The sequence below is a fragment of the Sarcophilus harrisii genome, chromosome 1 (assembly GCF_902635505.1).
Source record: "Sarcophilus harrisii chromosome 1, mSarHar1.11, whole genome shotgun sequence".
NCBI lineage: Eukaryota > Metazoa > Chordata > Mammalia > Dasyuromorphia > Dasyuridae > Sarcophilus > Sarcophilus harrisii.
In genome coordinates this window covers 74,150,329-74,172,462 of record NC_045426.1, presented here as the reverse complement: position 1 = coordinate 74,172,462, position 22,134 = coordinate 74,150,329, and the positions used below count along the sequence as shown (strand labels likewise).

The following is a 22,134-nucleotide window of genomic DNA, read 5'->3' as shown; positions in this document are numbered from 1 at the left end:
GTACAGTTAAAAAACACTAATTTTTGAGTCAGGAAACTGGATTCTAGTACTACCAACTTCTGGGTAATAGATATATATATTTATGGGAGAATGGTATAATGGCTAGAGTGCTGATCCTGTAGTCAAGAAGACCTTAATTCAAATCTGATCCCAAAGACTTATTAACTGTGTGATTTTGAGCAAGTTGTTTAACCTTTATTTGCCCCAGTTTCATCAACCATAAAACAAAAATAACACTTACTTCCCAGGGTTATTGTCAGCATCAAATGAGATAATATTTATAACGTTCTTAGCATATTGCCAGGCACATAGAAGACACTATATAAATTCTTGGTATTCTTGTTATTATTATATATGTCTCTATATATAATCATGTATATATGTATTTACATATGTCTATAAGCTATTATATATGGTAAAATTGGCATTGTGTGATTAGTTTGTAATAGAGGAATATGGAGGACAAGATCCAAGGGCATAAAAGGTGATTACTGTTTGACTGTATTGGGATCATTCTCTTTTTTTCACAGATGAATATTAACAAGTTTCATGCTGAATTCAAATGTATAGTGATTAATGCTTTCAATTTTAGTGGATGTCTGACATATTTTCTTTAAAGTATTTTATAGGAAAATGCAAGCATCTTATTGGGGGGGGGCAAAGAATATAATTTGCCTCCTAAATATATTAACTATAACTTGTCATACATGTAAATAGGAAAAGAATAGCAGAATTTATGATACTGAATCAGTCCTCTATTAAATTTTTATGCTTAGAATTCATAGAAATGTTTTCAATGAATAATTAAACATATAAAATTAAAACACTGAACTAATTGATAAAAGTTGACTTATTTGACTTATGATCACAATTATAATCATATATTTTAGCCATATTCATAATTATAATTCCAAATTTATCCTGACCATCATATTGTTTCAAGGAAATAGTCCAACTTTTATGTTATGAGTTACTCAAAAATTATAAAACCACTTGTTAATGACTTTGACCTTGTGCAGAGGATTGATCAGCACAACCAGATTTCCTGATGAATTTAAAGGGCTAATAGGGCCGTTGCTTAGGACTTATGCCTCTCCTTGGTAAAGGAGAAATGTTGATGGAATGTTTAAATATGAGCATCAAGGGCAAATGTAAAAGGCTTAGAACTGTGCTTAAAAAGAAGAGCAGAGCTGAAGTGTGGGAGAGCGTTATTGAAGGCTTTGTGTGTGTGTGTGTGTGTGTGTGTGTGTGTGTGTGTAGTAAATGAGATAGGATGAAGAGTATATATATATATATATATATATATATTTATATATGTAATATCTTTATCTATATATATAGTAAATGATATCGAATGAAGAGTGGGGAATGAAACCTAGTTTTGGAAGCTAGTTTGGAAGTTATTGAGTAGATGGTATTCTGAATAGCAATTAGGATATTAGGAAGATGACAAGGTTTGGGGTATGTTGGATTTAAGATAGCTATAGGTGTTTGGGCATCTTTATCACTTGGACCTTCTGTTTCCCTCTCCATGGTTGACTAATATATTTTGGGCCAAGAGGTTCTGCCCCTGCCTTCCTATTATTTCTGAAACTATGAGGTAGGAATTCTTTCTGTTTTCCTCCCTCCCTCCCTCCCTCCCTCCCTCTCTCTCTCTCTCTCTCTCTCTCTCTCTCTCTCTCTCTCTCTCTTTCTTTCTTTCTTTCTTTCTTTCTTTCTTTCTTTCTTTCTTTCTTTCTTTCTTTCTTTTCAAATTCTTGAGAAACTGAAGCAAGAAGGAAACTTCTAATTATAGCTGTCAAATTGCTAGAAGTAAGCGATGTAATGAAATTAATCACTGTCTTTCTTACTGAAACCAATACAGTACAACCTGAAAGAATAGTTAGGTCCTAAGCTTAGATTGTGTTTTTGATTCTTGTTATTGCTTTAGGCAAGCTGCTTATTAATCCTATGTCTCATTGTCCTCATTTGTAAAGGATGAACTAAATAAAGTATAAAGTGCCTTCCAACTGAACATTTATGATTATATGAATAAATAGTAAACCTATTCTCTCCTCTCTTCCTCTCTTCTTTTCTCTCTTTCTCTTTCAGTTTATATTTTAGGGAGCATATGCTATGATAAACATGGTTTTCCCTAATCAGAATAAAATGATAACCACCTAAGTAACTTAAAGGAGCAAGGTTGGCATTTCAAGTGTTTTAATTTTGTTTGTTTGAATTAGATTAAATTACTTTCTTTATTTAATTTGTGTTTTTAGATAAGTTTATCCAGTGAATTTCAAATACACTGTATCATCAATCTTCGATCCTTTTAAAAAAATTCAGTATTTTATTGAAAACATAATACTGAATATCAATAGCGAACTTAAAATAATTCATTTCAATGAATATAAAACAAAAATTTCTATATCAGTTATTACTAACATTCTTTTCCCCCAACACACTTATCAGGATTTTAATTCTTTTATGGAAAATATTTGTTTTAATTTCTCTTTTTTACTTATTTAATATTTTATTTTCCCCATTATATGTAAAACAGGTTTTTTTTTTTTTTTTTGGTTCTAGAGTCTTTCTTCTTCCTTTCCCTTCTTCCTCCACATTGAAAAGACAAGCAATTTAATATAGGTTGGACTTGGGGAATAATGCAAAATATAATTCCAAATTAGTTTATTACACATATTCTTGAATTCATAAGTTATATATTATTTTTTCAGAGTAGTGTTATAATTACTTGAATTCAGATCTAACACTTATGTCACAAGAAGAAATTTTTATATGTATTTGATAACCAATGGGATACATCTCATGTGAAATGTAAACTGCTCTGGTAAAACTTTTAAACCATATCACATCTCAACCATATTAGTGATTGACTTCCTTTTGAAATTGAACTTTTCATTCTCTTAGACATTCATTTTTTTCTAAAGTATGTCCTAAGAGTCTGCCATGGAGACTTCTTTTTCATGCTGCTTTTGCAGATAATATCTCTATTAAAAGGATGAAATTTTTAAAATGTCTTTAAGAAAAAAACTTGGTTCATCTAAGATGGGTATTGCTTTATCAAATGAAATATTTTAGTTTAGTAACATGAGCTATATAATCAATTTAGCCCTTCTATTCTTCTGTTGGATCATTTTCCCTTTTCTTCTAACAGTTTTTATTGGATTTTCTGAAATATTCTAGAAAGAATCACAGGGTAAGTTGTATTGATACATGTGGTAGATCATGCCTTGGTTCTGAATTTCAGACATAATTGTACCAATACTCATTCTTGTTTTGCTGACTTTGCTTAAAATTTACTTTTGATGGATTTAGAAAGTAATGCAGTGAAGAATTACTTTTTAAATAGAATTCTTCAGTGTTCTAAGATTGGTCACTCCAGCAATACTTGATAATTTTATCAATAGAGCATAGTTGTATTTTTTGTTTCTTTATCTAAGAGCAATGGTTCATCTGTGCCTCCAGGAATGATGATTTAAAGAAAAGGTAACAGCTAGATCATGACAAAGTTGTGTGTGTGTGTGTGTGTGTGTGTGTGTCTGTGTGTGTAGCGAAAGAAATCACAGCAGTGGGAAATTCCTGCTCTCTTAATTAATTAAAAGCACTAACTCATTCTTTGCCTTAAATTTTATACTTTTTGGATTTGTCAAAGTTAAGGGATTTTAATTTCTTCAGTTATTTTTCCTAGAGACTGACTTAAGAAAAACAGATATATCATCATACTTTTTTTTCTGATAAAAAATCTCAGTGATCTTAAATTTCTATGTTAGTCAGTTAATAGGAATTGTACTTGAGACCCTTAAGCTTCTTTAATGGCTACAGAGTTCTGTTTCAGATTATGGGATATTGGGGCAGCTAGGTATTACAGTGGATACAGTATCAGCCCTGGAGTCAGGAGGACCTGAGTTCCAATCTGGTCACTTAACACTTCCTAGTTGTGTGACCTTGGGCAAATCACTTAATCCCAATTGCCTCAGAGGAAAAAAGAGTATGGGACATTATAATGGATCAGAAAAGCATGGAGGAAGAGGAGAAAAGAGGTAAAAGTGGAGGCAAGAAATCAAAGAATAAAATAGTGTGCAGCCTGAGTTCAAATCCTAGTTCTACTATTTCTTAGAAAAGCTATGATCTATGTGACCTAGGACTAGTCACTTTCCCTCTAAGATCTTCAGAAGTTTCTCCATTAGTAAAATGAAAATACTGCACTTCAAATGTTCCTTTTAGGTCTAAATCCTATGACTTCTTTACCCTACTGCCAACTCAAAAACATCTATTGAACAGAAAAAACACTTGCCTTTCTAATATAATTCAAAATATTGAGATCAATGCTTATATATTAGAGGTCAAAGATAAAAGTATGAAAGAGTGGATAAAGAACTGCATTTGGAATCAGGAAGACCTGAATTCAAGTCCTACCTCTGACACATGCTGGCTTTGTGTCCATGTGGAAAAACACTTAACTATTCAGTGCTCCAGATCAGGAATGTCACTTCACTACATGTTAACATAGAAAACTCCATATTAACATTATCTATGTTCTATTACATTTTATATATTTTATTAAATACTTTCCAAATATATTTTAATCTGTTTTCTGCCATATTTGGGGATATTTTAAATGGGAATGTTAAATACCTTTGCTCTAGTCAAACTTGTAAGGTTATAAATGGAAGAAAAGCTGCCAAAATGTATTGGTAGGTATAGTTTTCTAATCCAGGAGTTCCCATAGTAATAAAATGAAAGATTCTGTCTCCCCATTGACATTTGTTTTACCTATAGTTGATTCCACATCTCTCTTGGTTCTGTTTTCACCTTAGTTATTAAGTTTAGATGAATAGTTTTTAGGTTTAAAGAATCTAGAATCTGAAACAAACATTTTCTATAGTACATAGCTTCTTTCCCTCCTTATCTTTCACATATATGCATATACATATATGTATAATAAATATATGTGCACATATGTATATGTGAAGGATACATGTGTGTATATATATACACACATATACATATATGTGTATACATACACACATATTCCATATCAATCTATGGATGAGTCCAAGACTGTAATGGTCTGAGGCTGGAGTTGATGCACTAAGGTCCCAAGCATGTGAGACTAAATAGTAATTGGACCATATTCTATTAATATACATGCTTGGAGAAAGAATGCCTCCTGTCCACTCTTTGTGTAAGTCCAGATGTGTTGTATAGGAAATGACAATTTTGGTGGGTGGAGGCAGAGGGGCAGGAAGAAAGGCAGGGAGAGACTGCTGGCTGGGGTTCTGCTCTGGTGGCTTCTGGTCTTGTGGCTTCTGGTGTGGCTGGCTTCTTGACGCAGCTGCTGACATTGATAATCTCCCTTTACCTCTGATCCCCCTTTACCTCAGATCCTTCTTCACCTCTACTGAGAATAAAGATTGAAGATTTTCCCTTAACCTCAATTCTTGACTTCAGCTGATTTTAAAATACAAGGTCATCACACAAGACTTAGGCAGCATGCTTTCAATGAGCAGATACCCCTGAGAGAGTATTTGTTTTTTTCTTAAATGAAATATTTATTCCTCTGTTGAAATATAGCTGCAAAGTTTTACTGTTCTGTTCATACTTGCTCTGATTTGATTTTATAACAGTGGGGTTGTTAAGACTAAACCGAGGGAATAAACAAAGTGTCAGGGAGGAGTTTTGTTTCTATTTGTAGTTACATCCTGAATTTTTCTTGCACTTTTCTCTTGCAGATGATTTTCAGTGGAAGTCAAAGTCCAATAGAGGAGGCAAACTGCTTTTCACACAGATGGCTGCTCTACTCATGAAGAGGTTTCACCACACCAGAAGGGGCTGGAAAGGCATATTGTCAGATCTGATGCTGCCTGTTCTCTTTGTGGCTTTAGCAATGGGCTTGTTCATGGTGAAGCCATTAGTTACTGATTATCCCTCACTCAAATTGACACCAGGGCATTATGACAGTGAAGAAGCATATTTTTTTAGGTGAGAATCATATTAGCCTTCATATCAGGCAATTATAGGTTTAATAGTTTCATCCCTTTGCAAATATTTAAAATGTTTATGTGATGCAAGCTATGATTTTATATTATTGGTTTAGAAAATTTTGTCCTTTGCAGATGTTCTTAAACTGAGGTCCATGATCTAGGACTTTTTTATATTTTGATAACTATATTTTAGTATAACTGGTTTCTTTGTAATTATCTGCATTTTATTTTATGTATTTACAACTATTATTCAGAAGAATATATAGACTTCAGCATATGTCTGAAAGTATCCATAACATAGAAAAAGATTAATAATTCCTTTTCTAGAAGATATTTATTTCTTCCTACATGTCGTATTTTCAATTTAGGTGCTGCTGCTAAGTAACTGGTTGAGTTAATCTATTAATCAATTGTCTAAATTTTCCTTAGAGATGCATACTGAGAACATACATAGAACAGAATCTAGTTATTTCTTTTCCCATACTCTTTATTATTATAATTCTTAGATTCTCCAGTAATATCCTACTCTCACAATTTATCATTTTGTGGAGTAGACTCAGGGTTCTCAAAAGCCATTCCTGGGGTGCATATTTCTGGTAAAGTCTAAAGAAAATGGAATTTTAGTAGAGTTCAGATTTTATTTTTTAAATGCAAGAAGTAGTCTGCCTAAATAGTGAAAGCATTAGCACAAGAGAGATCACTACTACGTGTTGAATAAGATAGCTTTTGGCCAAGAAATAACAATATATTATTTGTTTAGCATGCTAAGATTTACAAGGCTCTTTTATGTTATATCATTTTGTCCTTATAATCATGTGATTATATTTTTCCCCCTTGTGTAGTTGAGACAACTGAGGCCAAGAAATTAAGTGCCCTATCCAGAGTCATATAGATAGTAAGTTTCTGAGGCAGGATTTGAACTCAGGGCTTGATTGAGAAATCAACATTTGAACTGAGTCTGTCTACCACTCTAATATACCACTTAGTGTTGAGAAACACTGAATGCTATCTATAGTATTGTAGAGTAAGTGAATGTGTAACTATATTTTCCTGGGATGGGAAAAGGACATTCTTCTTAAAATATAGGGCAAGTAATTTTAACATTTAAGTTATTCATATGCTCTACAATACTCTAGATGGTTTTCAAATGTTTTAAAACAACTAAGTGGTATCAATTTAAATCATACTACAAAACATATCAGTACATTTAATACTCACCTCCTGAAACTTGAACTTGGTTAACTATCACTTTTTATATAATTCTGCTCCTATCAGTTATCTGCTCCTTTCCTTATTATATAACTAGTTCTCCATCTTTGGCACCAATGTTTCTGAGCATTGTGTTGAAAAACTTAGCTTTGTTCCAAATTTTGGTCTCTGCTGGTTAGATTATTATTATCATTATTATTTTAATGAAGAGAAGGTAGTGTCATTTTCTTCATGCTTCCTCTATTCAATCTAGCATTTTACTTCCCATTTTCAGGGCAGTCACCTGATACCTGAGCCTATCATCAGGAAGATCCGAGTTCAAATCTGGATTCATAAATTTATGAAATCTGTGTGATTCTGGGCAAATCATTTAACTTCTATTTGCCTCAGTTGAGGAACTCAAATGTGGCAAATCATTTAACTTCTATTTGCCTCAGTTGAGGGACTCAACTATAAAATAAGACATTTTCAATTGGCACTCCAAACTCTAAATAAGACAGTTTTTTCCTCAACTATAAAATAAGAATAAGAACACCATCTATCTTACAAGGATTTGTTATGAAGATCAAATGAGATAGTATTTGCAAAGTTCTTAGAACAGTATCTTACACATAGTAGGCATTGTATAAGTATTCATTCCCTTTTCTGTCCTCCATCTTTATTTTTTTTTAGAAAAATGTTCATAGTAAAGCTTGGTTTCAAACAGTAAAGTTTCTGATCATCTTGTCTGTCTCATAACAATCCTTTTTCAATCAGGATTTCTTGGCATATAGTGTTACTAATTTGTTCTTTCTTCCTCAGTGGGAAACTAAAACTTGAATTGAATTGGAGTAATCTTCTCACTAGTGCCTCATATATAGTCTTTTTTGGATCATAGCAGAGTTATAAATCTACTTTTCAAGAGATATTCCTTCTGTTTCAGATAGCTTCATAGAAATCTACATTCAAAACATTCAAATGGAAAAAAACCCATAGTTTTAAGCCGATATTATCTATCTATTTCTATCTCTCTATTTACCCATCTCTCTATCTACTTTTCTTCCTCTCTCTGAGTGTGTACATCTCTCTCATTTCTCTATTTTGTATCTTGCATTGGAAGTAGCCTGTTGTGGTGCAAAGGGCTCTGTACTCTGAATTAGAAAACATATATTTGAGTCACAACTGCTAGTTGTGAGTTCTTAGAAAAGTTATTTCACCTCTCTGCCTCAGACGTTTGAAAAACCCTTTTACATTTCCAGCTTACTTATAATGTCAAGTAAGCATTCATCAGACAATAATTATGTATGTTGCTTAACTTCTTTGTGTCTTAGTTTATTTGTAAGAAAAAGGGAATGGACTAGATGATCTATAATATCTTGTCTAGTTATAAAACTATGAAGCAGTATCTAGGAATCCAGGTCCAGTATTCGAAAGCACAAATCTTTTTACTAGACTAGTGCTCTAATACATTGATCTTTTAATTAGAATAGTGCTTGCTGGGAGTATGATGTCACCTAGATTCTGGGATTCCTCTTAAAATATAATCCAAGTAACTTTACCATTTATATTATTTACATTGTCTGTTTCATTGTGATTTATGAAGTGTTACAGAAACTTTGGATTTAGAGTTTGGAGTGCCCATTGAAATTATGAGTTTATTCCTCCCATTTTACAAAGAAATTAACCAAAGTCCAGAAAGTAGGAGTGATTTGCCCCAAAGGGTTGTACTGGTAAATGTTTAACAACCAGCTTTCTGATGTGTATGTGTGTAAAAGCTATAACACAACAAGCTTTTAAGTTTAATTGAAATCATTAATATTTTCTCCATAAGTCTAGAGAATTAGCAAAACATGATTTAATGTTTGATTTAAAACCCTCAGTTGTGACATTTGAAGAATTTAGGGTGCAAATGCTTACATTGAAAATTTAATAATTGATAGTTGGGAGCCAATCTTAAATTTCTCTTGATTATATAATATGGTCATATGAAATTGATATGGCATAAATGGATCTTTGCCTCATGGTGTTGACTTGAACCTTTGGGCAGCAGTTAGGGGAAAGTCACAGATTAGTTCCTCCTGGCAACCACTATATCTTTTTGGTATAATCCATCACTGTTTTGCATTCTTCCCAGACCCTGGAGAGAAGAAGGTCAGGCCCAGGGAAAGGGGGAGTTTCCTTTTTTTTTTTCTCACAAGCACAGCTAAGGTTTGGACAGTCATCTGTGTGTATCCCTGACAAGTCACAGAAGTAGTTATGGTGCTGCTGTGAGTGATTGGGGGAAATTATATATGAAGTAAGTGGCTTATATTTCTTAAATTTATCTCAAATAGTTGGATCAATCTTAGTGATTTTGCTGCTCCTTGTTAAAGTCCTAGACTTGAAATTAAGAATAAGTTCAAATCCATCTTTCTAATCACCCAGCCATTTTTGATTCAGTTTCTTCATCTGTCAAGTGAGGAGAATGATGTGGTAGGATAGCACCTACCTTCTTCTAAATAAATATGTGATAAATTTATAACAGCCATTCTCTTTTACAAAAGGTAGATTTTTTTAGGGAAGGGGTTTCAGACAAAATGAAGGGATACAATAGATACCAGAAACGATAAGTATGAAATAGAATTGAGAGAGCATATAATTAGAAAAGGAAAAAAAAAGATAAATTCCCCAGAGGAATTCATAATTATCCAGGAGAAAGAAATATTCCATGAGGTGGGAGAAAGCCATTATCTGGCAGTTTAGGTTGATCAAAGATAGAGTAAGGAGAATGACACAATTAGAGGGAAGACACTATGTGGGAGAGAAAGAAAGTTTTCCTGAAGAAATCCTAGGAAAGATTTTCATCAAAAGCAGATCTTTTATAGGGAAAATTTAACATTAGGGCTTTCTCATGGAAACTAGGGAAGTAGAGGCTGGAACTCAGAAGGAAGAATCAGGAGCCAGACTTGGCAGACCAGAGGGAGGGGATCCAAAGATATGGGAATCTGAGGTTTGGATTGTTATTTGTGTATCCTTGATCACTTAAGCAATTATGGTGAGTTTATGTTTATTCTCCCCCTTCCCATTTGTTCTCTCTCTTTCCTTTTACCCGGTTCCTCCTCAAAAGTGTTTTGGTATTGACCACTCTCTTCCCCAATATGCCTTCTCTTTTATCACCCTCACCCCTGCCATATCCCATTTTACTATTTTCCTGTAATTTAAGATAGATTCCATATATCTCTTTGAATCAGTTCTGATGAGAGTAAGGTTAATTTACTCTCCCTCTTTCCCTTCTTCCCCTCCAGTGTAAAAGCTTTTTCTTGCCTCTTTTTTATGGCTGATAATTTGTATATTCCACTTTTACTTTTACCTTTCTGCCAATACTTTCCTTTCCCATCCCTTAATTTCATCATTAAAAATATATTATTCTTTTATATTCAACTCACACCTGTGATCTCTGTTTATATATACCTTCTAACTGCCATAATAATGAGAAAGTTCTAATGAGTTACAAGTATCATCTTCCCATGTAGGAATGTAAGCAGATAAACTTTATTAAGTCCTTTATGATATCATTTTCCTGATTACCTTCCTTTATGTTTTGAAAAAGCATATGGAGAACTATATTTGAAAATCAAACTTTCCATTTAGCTCTGTCTTTTCATCCCAAATACTTGAAAATCCCTATTTCATTGAATGAATACCTTTTCCTCTGAAAGATTATGCTCAGTTTTCCTGGATAGGTGATTCTTTTTTGCTTAGTTCTAGACTTTTTTGTTTAGTTCTAGAATAGCAAGACAGTTTTCCTTGATAAATTCTTGAAAGATTATGGACTATGTCCGGATTCTTCTTCCTTTTTTTTTTTTTTTTTTGACCATGACTTTCAGGTAGACCAATGATTTTTAAATTATCCTTTTTGGATCTATTTTCCAGGTCAATGGTTTTTCTAATAAGATATTTCACATTTTTTTTTATTTTTCAATTTTTGGATTCTTTGCTTTATTGTTTTTATTTGTCATAAAGTCATTAGCTTCCTTTTGCTCAATTATAATTTTTAAGGAATTATTTTCTTCAGTAAACTTTTGTAGCTCCTTTTCTAATTGGCCAATTTTCCTTTTAAAGACATTTTTCTCCTCATTAGCTTTTTGTATTTCCTTTGTACCATTCTCAATTCTTTTCCTATTTTCCCCTCTATTTCTCTTACTTGATATTCAGAATCCCTTTTGAGCTTTTCCATGGCCTGAGCCCAATTCTTATTTTTCTTGGGTATTTTCATATAGAAGCTTTGACTCTGTTATCATCTTCTGAGTATGTTTTGATTCTCCTTGTCACCATAACAACTTCCAATAGTTAGAAACTTTTTCTGTTGTCTTCTCATTTTCCTAGCCTATTACTAGACTTTTATCTCTTTGTTAAAGTAGGGCTCTGTTTCTAGGGTAAAGGGTGCATTGTCCCAAGCTTCAGGGTTTTTGTGCAGCTATTTTTAGAGATTCTTTTAGGAACCTGATTATAAGCACTTTTTTCTGTTACTAGAGCTGTTAGGGTTATCCCACCCAACTGAAACAGTAAGATGTAGTGAACTAAAGCAACAGAGTCCTGCTTTGCTGATTCTGTGATAGTTCTGCACTTGCACGGTTTGCTTGGGATTGTACCCTGGGATTCCACCTGGTTGCCATAGACCCTCTCTACTGACCTTCCAAGTTCTCCTTGGTGTCCCAGGGTTTAGGTTCCAGAACCCTCCTGCTGCTAATTCAGAGGTTCCACCTAAATGACTGAGGCTGAGCCAGAGCTTGAGCTGGGCTGATGTGGCCAAGCACTAGGATTGAGTGTTGAGTTCCCACCACGTTGCCACAGACCAATTCTGCTGACCTTCTAAAGCTCTGGGCTGAGAGGACTGGAAACCAAAATTGCCATTGGTTCAGAGGTCCTGCTTAGCTGACACTAGAGGCCGGGACTGGAACTGGGGCTGAATCGGAGGCTGTGCCGGGATGGCTTGCATGGGGACTGCATCCTGGACCCCACCCTTATATCGTAGATCTTTTCGGCTGACCTTGTAATTTGCCTTCAGCTGGAAAATGTTCTACTCTGTCTTTTGGGATATTTTGATGCTCTAAAATGTCTTTAGTGTCATTATTTAAAGGAATTTGGAGCAGTTTGGGGGAGGGAAAGGGCCAAGTTCCTGCCTTTACTCTGCCATCTAGGTTCTGTCTCTGATAGACATTCTTCTAACAGGTTTTCTTAGAAACAAATTTAAAAAATTAAACCTCTAAAGTTCATTAAGGGCAAGCTAAGGACAACCTTCAGCTTATTATGTCTTCTTAGGCTTCTTTCCTCTCTTCAAACACAACATTAAAATTTAGTGAATTGGATTTCTAGAAGAACATTTCCCCCTTTAATGAAAACTTTCCATTATTAGATTCTGAAATTATGAAAAAATGTAAAGGATAAAAACTATTGATTTTCTTATAGTTACTTTTAGTTATTCTAGATGAAATAAGTTGTATGGATCAAAATGTCTTTTGAGAATACTTCAACCCTCTTTGAAATTTCTTCTTGAATTCATGACTCTCAGAAATTGACTACAGAGCATTTCCCAAGATGGATGCTACAAATTAACATCTTCTCCTTCTTGCATAAGCAACATTTTAGAGAAAATATTTCTCTATACTTATAAAAATGCCTCTTGATTTAGTATGAAATTTAAGACTGTTTCCTCACAGGTAATACTGCATAGTTATCAGGAAAGATATTTTATTGCAAATTTCTCTCTCTCTCTCTCTCTGTGTATATATATATATATATATATATATATATATATATATATGTATATATATGTGTGTGTGTGTATATATATATATATGTATATATACATATATATACACATATATAATCCTTGTATATATCTGGCCATATCTGCCAGGAATCTATAATAGGTCTTCAGTGTTACCAAAAAAATATTACATCTAAAAAATTGAATTTTTAGTAGCACTGGAAGAGATTCTGTAACAGTTTCTTCAGTCTTAGGAAGGTAATATACAATTAGAGTTTAGAAGATAAAGAGAATAGAGAGTTGTCCATGGAGTCAGAAAGAGAAAGTTTTAGTCCTATCTCTGACATGTACTAGTAGCATTAACAATCAACTTATTAATGTCTTAGAAATTTTTCTAAAACTATAAATTTCAGATGAGTGGTAGATCTACATTGGGTATACTAATATGTCATCCACTTTCTTCCAACAAAGACTTTATACTTATAATCTCAGTCTTTGAGGATAGAGGAAATTAGTTGTCACCTCAAATAGGTTTGAACTTTCCAATAACTTGGGCAAGATTGGATTGAAGTTTGTATTTGTATTATGTGTAAACAAAAATTTGATCAGAAAATTGATATTATAAATAAAATGGGAGGTAAGGTTTAAATACCCATGATGTGTTTAAAATATAACTTCTTACTGGGCAAAAATAGTCTCTTTTTTGCCACAGTACCTAGAGTAAAAATTATCTAAATTATTTTTAATGCAGAACTTTGTTTAAGTAACTGGTGGACTTCATCTTGACTTTCGCTAAGTATAGAATATAGGGCCAGATAAGAAACTAGGCATAGATCAATTGTTTGTGTGGTTAAGATCAAAAACTGATTTTAAAAGACCTGTTTTTATTACCTTCCTGTACAGCAGTGAAAGTGAGGATGCAGATCTTTCTAATGTCCTTCTGAGAAGCTTCAGTGTCCAGGATCCATCATGTGCAAATTTTAAGCTTGATCTGTAAGTATAAAGAGAAAAATATTACTACTTCTTTTCCAGACCATATTTGCTATTCTGTGTTATGAATTCTGGCTATTGAAATGGAAATTATTAAAACTAGCTAAATTATTTCTGACTTGGATTAATGGTTATTACCCTGGGTTATGAGCTAAAAACAAACAATATAATTACTATTTTCATTTTTTTGGTAAATGTACAATACATGCTAATATAATACTGATTAATTAATAAAAATATTAGCATCTAATTTCTTCAAAAGTGCTAAGAGCTAAAAATCTCGATATAGCCATTAAACATTAAAAATGAGTTCATTTTTATTGATCCTTATGGAATACTGATAGATAAAAATAATATTGAATTTGGACTTATTGAAAGGTCTCAAAAAGACTTTTGGGCCTTTTAGCATTTTATTTGTTGATTATATAGCTTTAGGTATATTTTTAGTGCTTAGAAATGCAATACAATATCTACCTTCCATCTCAAAGCTCTAAAAGGGATGTTTTTCTTCATAATTGGCATTTGTTACTTTTCCCCTCAGTTCAAAATAGATACATATAAAACAAAGATATATATGTTTCTGCCCACTAGGAATTTGTAGTCTGTAAGGTAAGTATCATACACACACACACACAAACACACACACACACTCATACAACTGAAGCAATAGATTTTATAATTATATGAAAATACTTTGAAATAGTAAATGGGATTTTAAATCCCATAGAGAGTGCAATTTTAGGGATAACATACTGAATCATGTATTTATTGATAGTTCAGTTAATATTCTATCAGCAATATTACTTTGTTTGTGTTTGAGGATTTAAGCAATATCTTGAATATTAGAATATTTGCCGAACTTAACTCCCTGGTGTGAAATAGGGCATATGGAATGTAAATGTAGGAAGTCAAACATAACTCTGTTTACTCATGGATATAATCAAAGTGTAGGGGAAATGAGTAGGAGGAAACTTTTATTGGACAAATAATTAACTTACCAATCAAAGCTTAAAACAAAATCCAATTAATTGATTTGTATATTGTTGTTCCTTACTGGAGATAGTAGCTTGCATTCATTGTCAGTCAGGGCATGTCTTTCTGTATAATAAATAGCATTTTATTTTTGGAATAGTTTCTCTGCTAAGAATTGTGTTAAAGGACTTTGATACTAGAAGATTCTGTCCACCATTATAATTGATTCTTTTACATTTTTCACTTAACTAGAAATGTGAGGAGGGAGGAAAAAATTCCAGTAATCCTATTGCTTTAAAGATTAGTCCTAAAATATGAGTTTGCACATTCAAGTATGACAGTAGAAGATGCAAATTTTAAAATGTACTAGAAGACATCAGACTTTAGAGATAGCCAGGTAGATTTAAAAATTTTTATTATTGTATGAAGCTTAAATCAAGCAAGAATCCAAGATAGAATCTCATATAGAATTGACCATATCTTTATAAAGAGGCCGATGCAAATTTAAAATATATCTATCTTTATTTTTTCATCCCGCCATTTAGGTCTGAATGTCTGTTAAAGCATAAACAACATTTGACAATTTTTATGTCTCTTTAACTTTGCAAAACATTTATTTATTTATTTTTAATGCACATTGCTTTATAAATCATATTGGAAGAGAAAACTCAGAACAAAAGGGGAAAAACATGGGAGAGAGGAAAAAAAAAAACAGAAAAAAGAAGTGAACATGCAACATGTTGATTTACAGCAATTTCCATAGTTCTTTTTCTAGATGCAGATGGCATTTTCTTTCCAAAGCCTATAGTAATTGCTTTGGATCACTGAACCATTGAAATGAACCAAATCTCTCATAGTTGCTTATCACATATTTTTGCTGTTGTGTACAATGTATTCATGGTTCTGAATTTTTTGCTCAGCATCAGTTCATGTGAATCTTTCTAAGTCTTTCTAAAATCAGCTTGTTCATACTTTTCTATAGAACAATAATAGCTTATTCAGCCTTTCCCCAATTGATGGGCATCTACTTATTTTCCAATTCTTTGCTACCACAAAAAAGCTACAAATATTTTTGCCATGTGGGTCCTTTTCATCTCCACCAACAATGTATTAGTGGCCAATTTTCCCCCCCAAATTTATCATTATCTTTTTCTGTCATCTTAATCAATCTGAGAAGTGTGAGGTGGTATCTCACATTTGTTTTAATTAGCATTCTCTAATCAGTAGTGATTTAGAGCATTTTTTCATATGATTGTATATGGCTTTAAATTCATCACTGAAACCTGTCTGTTCATATCCTTCAACCATTTATTAACTGGGGAATATGGTTGTTCTTATGAATTAAACACAATTCTTTATGTATTTTAGAAATGAGACTTTTTTCAAAAATACTGACTATAATCCCTTCTCCCCCAGCTTTGTATTTCCTTTTAAATTTTGTTTGTGTTGGTTTTATTTGTGCAAAATCTTTTTAATTTACTGTAATCAAAGTTTTCTATTTTGCTTTTCATAATGTTCTTTGGTTCTTCTTTGGTCATAAATTCTCCCTTCTCCAAAGATCTAATAGGTAAATTATATCCTCTCCTTATTTGCTTATGATATCAACCTTTATGCCCAAACCATGTATCCATTTTGACTTTATTATGGTATGAGGTATGAGATGTACCTCTATATTAAGTTCTCACATATTATTTTCCAGTTTTCCCAGCAATTTTTGTCAAATAGTGAGTTCTTATGCCAGAGGCTGGAGTTTGGAGTAATACTAGATTACTACAGGCATTGATTATTTTGTCATGTACATCTAACCTATCCACTGATGCATCACTCTATTTCTTAACTAGTTACTAAATAGTTTTGATGACTGCTACTTTATAATATAGTTTAAGATCTGCTACTGCTAAAACATCATCCTTTATATTTTTTCCCTTGATTGATTGTAATTACCTTGATATTCTTGACCTTTTGTTCTTCCAGATAAATTTTGTTATTATTTTTTCTAGCTCTATAAAATAATGTTTTGGCAGTTTGATTGGTATAACACTGACCAAGTAGATTAATGCAAGGCATAATTGTTATTTTTATTATATTAGCTCAGCCTATCCATGAACAATTGATATTTTTGCAATTGTATAGATCTGACTTGATTTATATGAGAAATATTTTGTAATTGTGTTCATATAGTTGCTAGTTTTGTCTTGTCAGGTAGACACTTAAATATTTTATTTTGTTTACAGTTATTTCAAATGGAATTTCTCTTCCTATCTCTTGCTGCTGGGCTATGTCAGTAATATATAGAAATGCTGATAATTTAAGCTGATAATCCTGCAATTTTGCTAAAACTATGAATTGTTTCAAGTTGGTTTTTGAATCATTTTCTAGGATTTTCTAAGTATAATATCATATCATCTGCAAAGAATCCTACTTGTATTTCCTCCCTACCTATTCTAATTGTTTTAAATAATTTTTCTTTTTTATTGCTAAAGCCAACATTTCTAGTACAATGTTGAATAACAGTGGTAGTAATGGGTATCCTTGTTTCATCCCTATTTTATTGGTATTGCATCCAGCTTCTTTCCATTCCAAATGATGCTTGCTATTGGTTTTAGACAGATGTTGCTTATCTCCTTTTTCCCCTATGATGTCTAGTGTTATTACTACGAATAGTGCTGTATTTTCTCAAATGTTTATTTCACATCTATTGAGATTATCATATAATTTCTGGTGGTTTTGTTACTGATATGGTGGCTCATAGTAATAGTTTTCCTGCTTTGAACCTGTCCTGTATTCCTAATATAAATCCCACTTGGTCATAATGTATCATCCTGCTGAGAAGTTGTGTTAATGTGTTTGCTAATATTTTATTTAAAATTTTTGCATCAATATTTATTAGAGAGATTGGTCTCTAATTTTCTTTCTCTGTTTTGGTTCTTCCTGATTTCAGTATCAGTATCATATTCGTGTCATGAAAAGAATTTGGCACAACTCCTTCTTTACCTTTTTTTTCCAAATAGTTTACATATTATTGTAATTAATTGTTCTTTAAGTATTTGGTAGAATTCACTTGTAAATTCATCTGACACTGAAGATTTTTTCCTTTAGGAGTTCATTAATGGCTTGTTCAATTTCTTTTTCTAAAATGGAACTATTTAAGTAATTTATTTCCTCTTCTGTTAATTTGGGCAATTTATATTTTTGTAAATATTCATCCATTTTTGTTAGATTGTCAGATTTGATGCCATACAAGTGGGCAGAATAGCTCCTAATAATTCTTTTAATTTCTTTGTCATTGGTGGTAACTTCACCCTTTTCATTTTTGATGCTGGTGATTTTTTTTTCCTTCCCTTTTCTGATCAAATTGACCAAAGGTTTATCTATTTTTTTTTTCATAGAAGCAATTCATAGTTTCATTAAGGAGTTCAATAGTTTTCTTAGTTTCAGTTTTATTAGTCTTTCTTTTGAGTTTTAGAATTTCTAATTTGATATTTGATTGGTGACTTTTAATTTGTTCTTCTAGATTTTTAAGTTGCATGCCCAATTCATTGATCTCCTCTTTCTCTATTTTATTCATGTAGCTATTTAGAGATACAAAATTTTTTCCTAAGAACTTCTTTGGTTGCATCCCACAGGTTTTGGTCAAATTTAAATTGTAGTAATTGCTTCATGCTGAATCTGGTTGGGGGAAAAGAGCTATTGCTAATTTTCTATCTCTGATCACATGCTCTCTCTCTCTCTCTCTCTCTCTCTCTCTCTCTCTCTCTCTGTTATTCTCTCTCCATTTCCCTAATGTACATTTAAATGTAAATCTTGAGGTAGTTAGGTAGGGCAATCTGTAGAATTTAGGAAGACTCAAGATGACATCTAGTCTCAGACACTCACTACGTGTATAACTTTGAACAAGTCATTTAATTGCTATCTTCCTCAGTTTCTTCACCTGTAAAATGGTCACAACAGCAACAACAGATACTTTCCAGGGTTGTTGCAAAGGGAAAAAAAAGAAAATGTTTATGAAAGACTGCAAATCTTAAAACACTGCTGAGATATTAGCTATTACAAGATTTAGATTACAAAAAACTTTTCCACTGGTTACTACAGAAATGGATAAGAAAATGATACTGTGGAATACCACTTTAGTATCTTTCCAAGAAAACCCTACAAAGGACCATATTGAGTTGTATGTGACTGAAATGATTGAACAAATAATAACTAATATTATGTGTTTTGTATGAACATCAAATAACTAACATTTTTAAAATTTGAAGTTTTACAAAGTGTTTTTTCCAACAACCTTGGAAAGTAGCTTTAGTAAGTGTTGTAATTCCTATTTAACAAAAGAGGAAAGTCAGGATCTGAGGTATGCAGTTTATGAAAAGTCACAGAGTTTATAAACACCAGAGCCAAGGTGATTCCAGGAATGAAAATCTCAATGATTAATCAGTGTAATGTTGAGTGATTAATTACAAATGGGGACCCACATATTCTCCCTCTGATCCTTTTTGGTAGACTCAGAAAATAGCAAGCAAAATAAGGGAGAAAATAAATAAAGTGCAAGAAGTCAAATTAGAAGTAATCTCTTGAAATAAAAATAGCTGAAGAGCTATTGTTAGAGTGGAAGGATCATATAAATTCTCTCCCATACCAGGGAACCTATAGTACTTAGTAGTACCCTTCATATTTATTATTTTGTTAATATATACATTTTATATATTAATATCTTAGTTTGATCCTAAGCTTTATAATTTTTTTGTTATACGTCTTATCCTCCTTACTAAAATAGTAAATATGTATAGAACAGAAGTAATGTCTTATTTGTTTCTCTATTTTCTTAGTATCTACTACCTAGAGTAGTGCTTTGCATTTAAAATATGTTTAATAAGTGTTTGTTGATTTGAGGGAAAAAAAACTTTTTAAAAGTGCCATTTGACATCATACATTACATTTTTACTTTTTCTTTATTATCTTATTTTCTTCTCTAAGCTATTTCCATAATAAGATGTTTGTATAAACTTTTCTTTAAGAACCTATTCTCCCTAAGTTTTTTTTTATGATGATTAAATTATGGCATCAAACCATGAATAGAAATGAGCACATAGGGTGTTTGTTAATGGACTTTTGGTATTTTTCTGATATATATGAAGGTACCTGTCCTAGTGCCTTGTGGCTCACAGCAGCCCCAAAAGCCATCTAATGGATACCCTGGAGTGACTTAACACTGTATTAAGTATGGAGAACAAAATCAACATTATTTGCTATTATGGAGATGTTGTCATTGTAATAAAACATTGTCACCAGATCAACAGTTCAAGCTGTGAAAATAAATGTCATAACTTTGCCTCCCAACCAGTGGGAGACCATTTCCTTGTAAATAGTGTTCTAATCATGTGATCCTCTGATACAAATACTATAGATGAGTTACTTTTTATAATCATTTTGACTTTCTTCTTTGCTTCATTAGAAAAAACTTATCATGTTGGCGAAGTGACCCGTTTCCACCCAGAGAATTCCAGGACTCATGTGGCTGTTTGGTAGGTCTCTTAAAGACTAAAGTCCAGACAACGAAGAGCATTTGTTCTTTTAATCTATCAGTTTCTAGCACCAGTTGTTAACTGAATAATTATCACTCTTCTTTTGTTTATTCAGAAATTATTTACTCTCTGCTTTCCTCCCCTGTCCTCCCTTCCTCCCTCCCTTTATTTCTTCCCCAATTAGCTAAAATTGCCATATCTCTTTTATATATTTTAATGTCATTGTTAGGTTGTGACATAATGTTTATGGTGTAAAATTGTTCCCCACCATTTAATCCAATGGGGCAGCTAGGTGATACAGTAGATAGATTGCTGGCGATGTAGTCAGGGATACTCATTGAGTTCAGATCTACTTTTAGATACTTATTAACTATGTGTCCCTGGGCAAATCGCTTAACCCTATTTTCTCATTTGTAAAATGAGCTAAAGAATAAAATGGAAAACCGCTCCAATATCTGTCAAGAGAAGTCTAAATGAGATCACAAAGAGTCAAACACAATTGAAAAATGACTAATATTTAATCCAATACCCATTAACATATGACATTTATAAAGTAGCCACATCTTCTTTTAGTTAGAAAGTACTTGCCTTTTGGAGAAGGCTTCCAACTTCTAGATTTCTCCAAATCTATTGTTGGAAGTTTTATGTGTGCTACAAACAGGAGCATAGATACAACTACCACCACTAACAAATATTTAGACTTGTTTTATTCAATTTATAACAAGTTGTATTAAAAGGTTTTCTTTTCTTTTTAAAGATTTATTTTGTATATATGTTGCATATACTTTTCTATGTAAATATTGTTTCTCCTCTGGCCTTTCCTTTCCTAGAAAAGAAATGCAATGTCACTTTTGTCTTTATATCCCTAGCACCTAGTTTTGTGTCTGATACATAATAGATATTCAATAAATGATTATTGTTTGAAGTGAAGCAGAACAGGGAATATGTTTTCACCAAAAGAAAAAAAAAAGTGTCATGAATTCTAATTGATGACCAGATTTATCTGGGGAAAATCCTTAAAGGAACAATAAATTCGACCTAATGATATTAGTTTGAGCTTTGTTAATTGGGAACTCTGTACTTTAGCAGAATTTTTTCTAGCTGTGACATCAATACTGGGCAAAATTCTAAAGTAGATGGGGTCTATTTTAGGTGCCCAGCTCTTCATGTCCAACTTCAAGTTGGAAATTTTCTCCAAAAAACAAATACTTTCTTATTGAATGAAGAAAATGTGGCTACTTCACATGACCTTCCCTTTAGTCTCCTAGAAGACTATAGAAATTTCAGATATAGAAAATAAATTCCTTCAACCTTATCATTTTTTTTTATTTTCTCTTTTAAGCACAGCAAGCTAGAAAATTCTTTTCCTTCTATCAAGGAAATACTGATTTCTTCCCTAAAATCCTAGGTATTACGAAGAAGACAGTAATGTAACTATTCAACTAACTGTTTCAGTCATTTTTCACTTATGTCTGACTTTTTGTGACCCACATTTGGTTTTTTTTTGACAAATATACAATTGTTAGGTACAATGTATTGTGGTAGATATTTCAAATACAATGATGAAAATAAGATTATATATAATATTTCAAAAAGTACTATCCAAAGACTACAAAATTTACATGTCATCATTTATACATGTAAATAACTTTACAATTCATTGAAATTTGAAAAGAGCAAGGGAAAAATTTTTTTGTTTGTTTGTTTGGTTTTTAGCACTATGAATAAT

At 32.3% G+C, this 22,134-nt stretch overlaps 1 protein-coding gene across 1 annotated transcript in view; it reads left to right on the top strand.

Moving 5' to 3' along the window:
• Nucleotides 1-22,134, top strand: part of ABCA13 (ATP binding cassette subfamily A member 13) — a 504,928-nt gene that overhangs the window by 285,970 nt on the left and 196,824 nt on the right. The window contains exons 43-45 of the mRNA XM_031957225.1: nucleotides 5,733-5,982; nucleotides 13,825-13,914; nucleotides 20,336-20,405. Coding sequence (XP_031813085.1) covers nucleotides 5,733-5,982; nucleotides 13,825-13,914; nucleotides 20,336-20,405 — 410 coding nt within the window. The remainder of the gene's footprint in view (nucleotides 1-5,732; nucleotides 5,983-13,824; nucleotides 13,915-20,335; nucleotides 20,406-22,134) is intronic.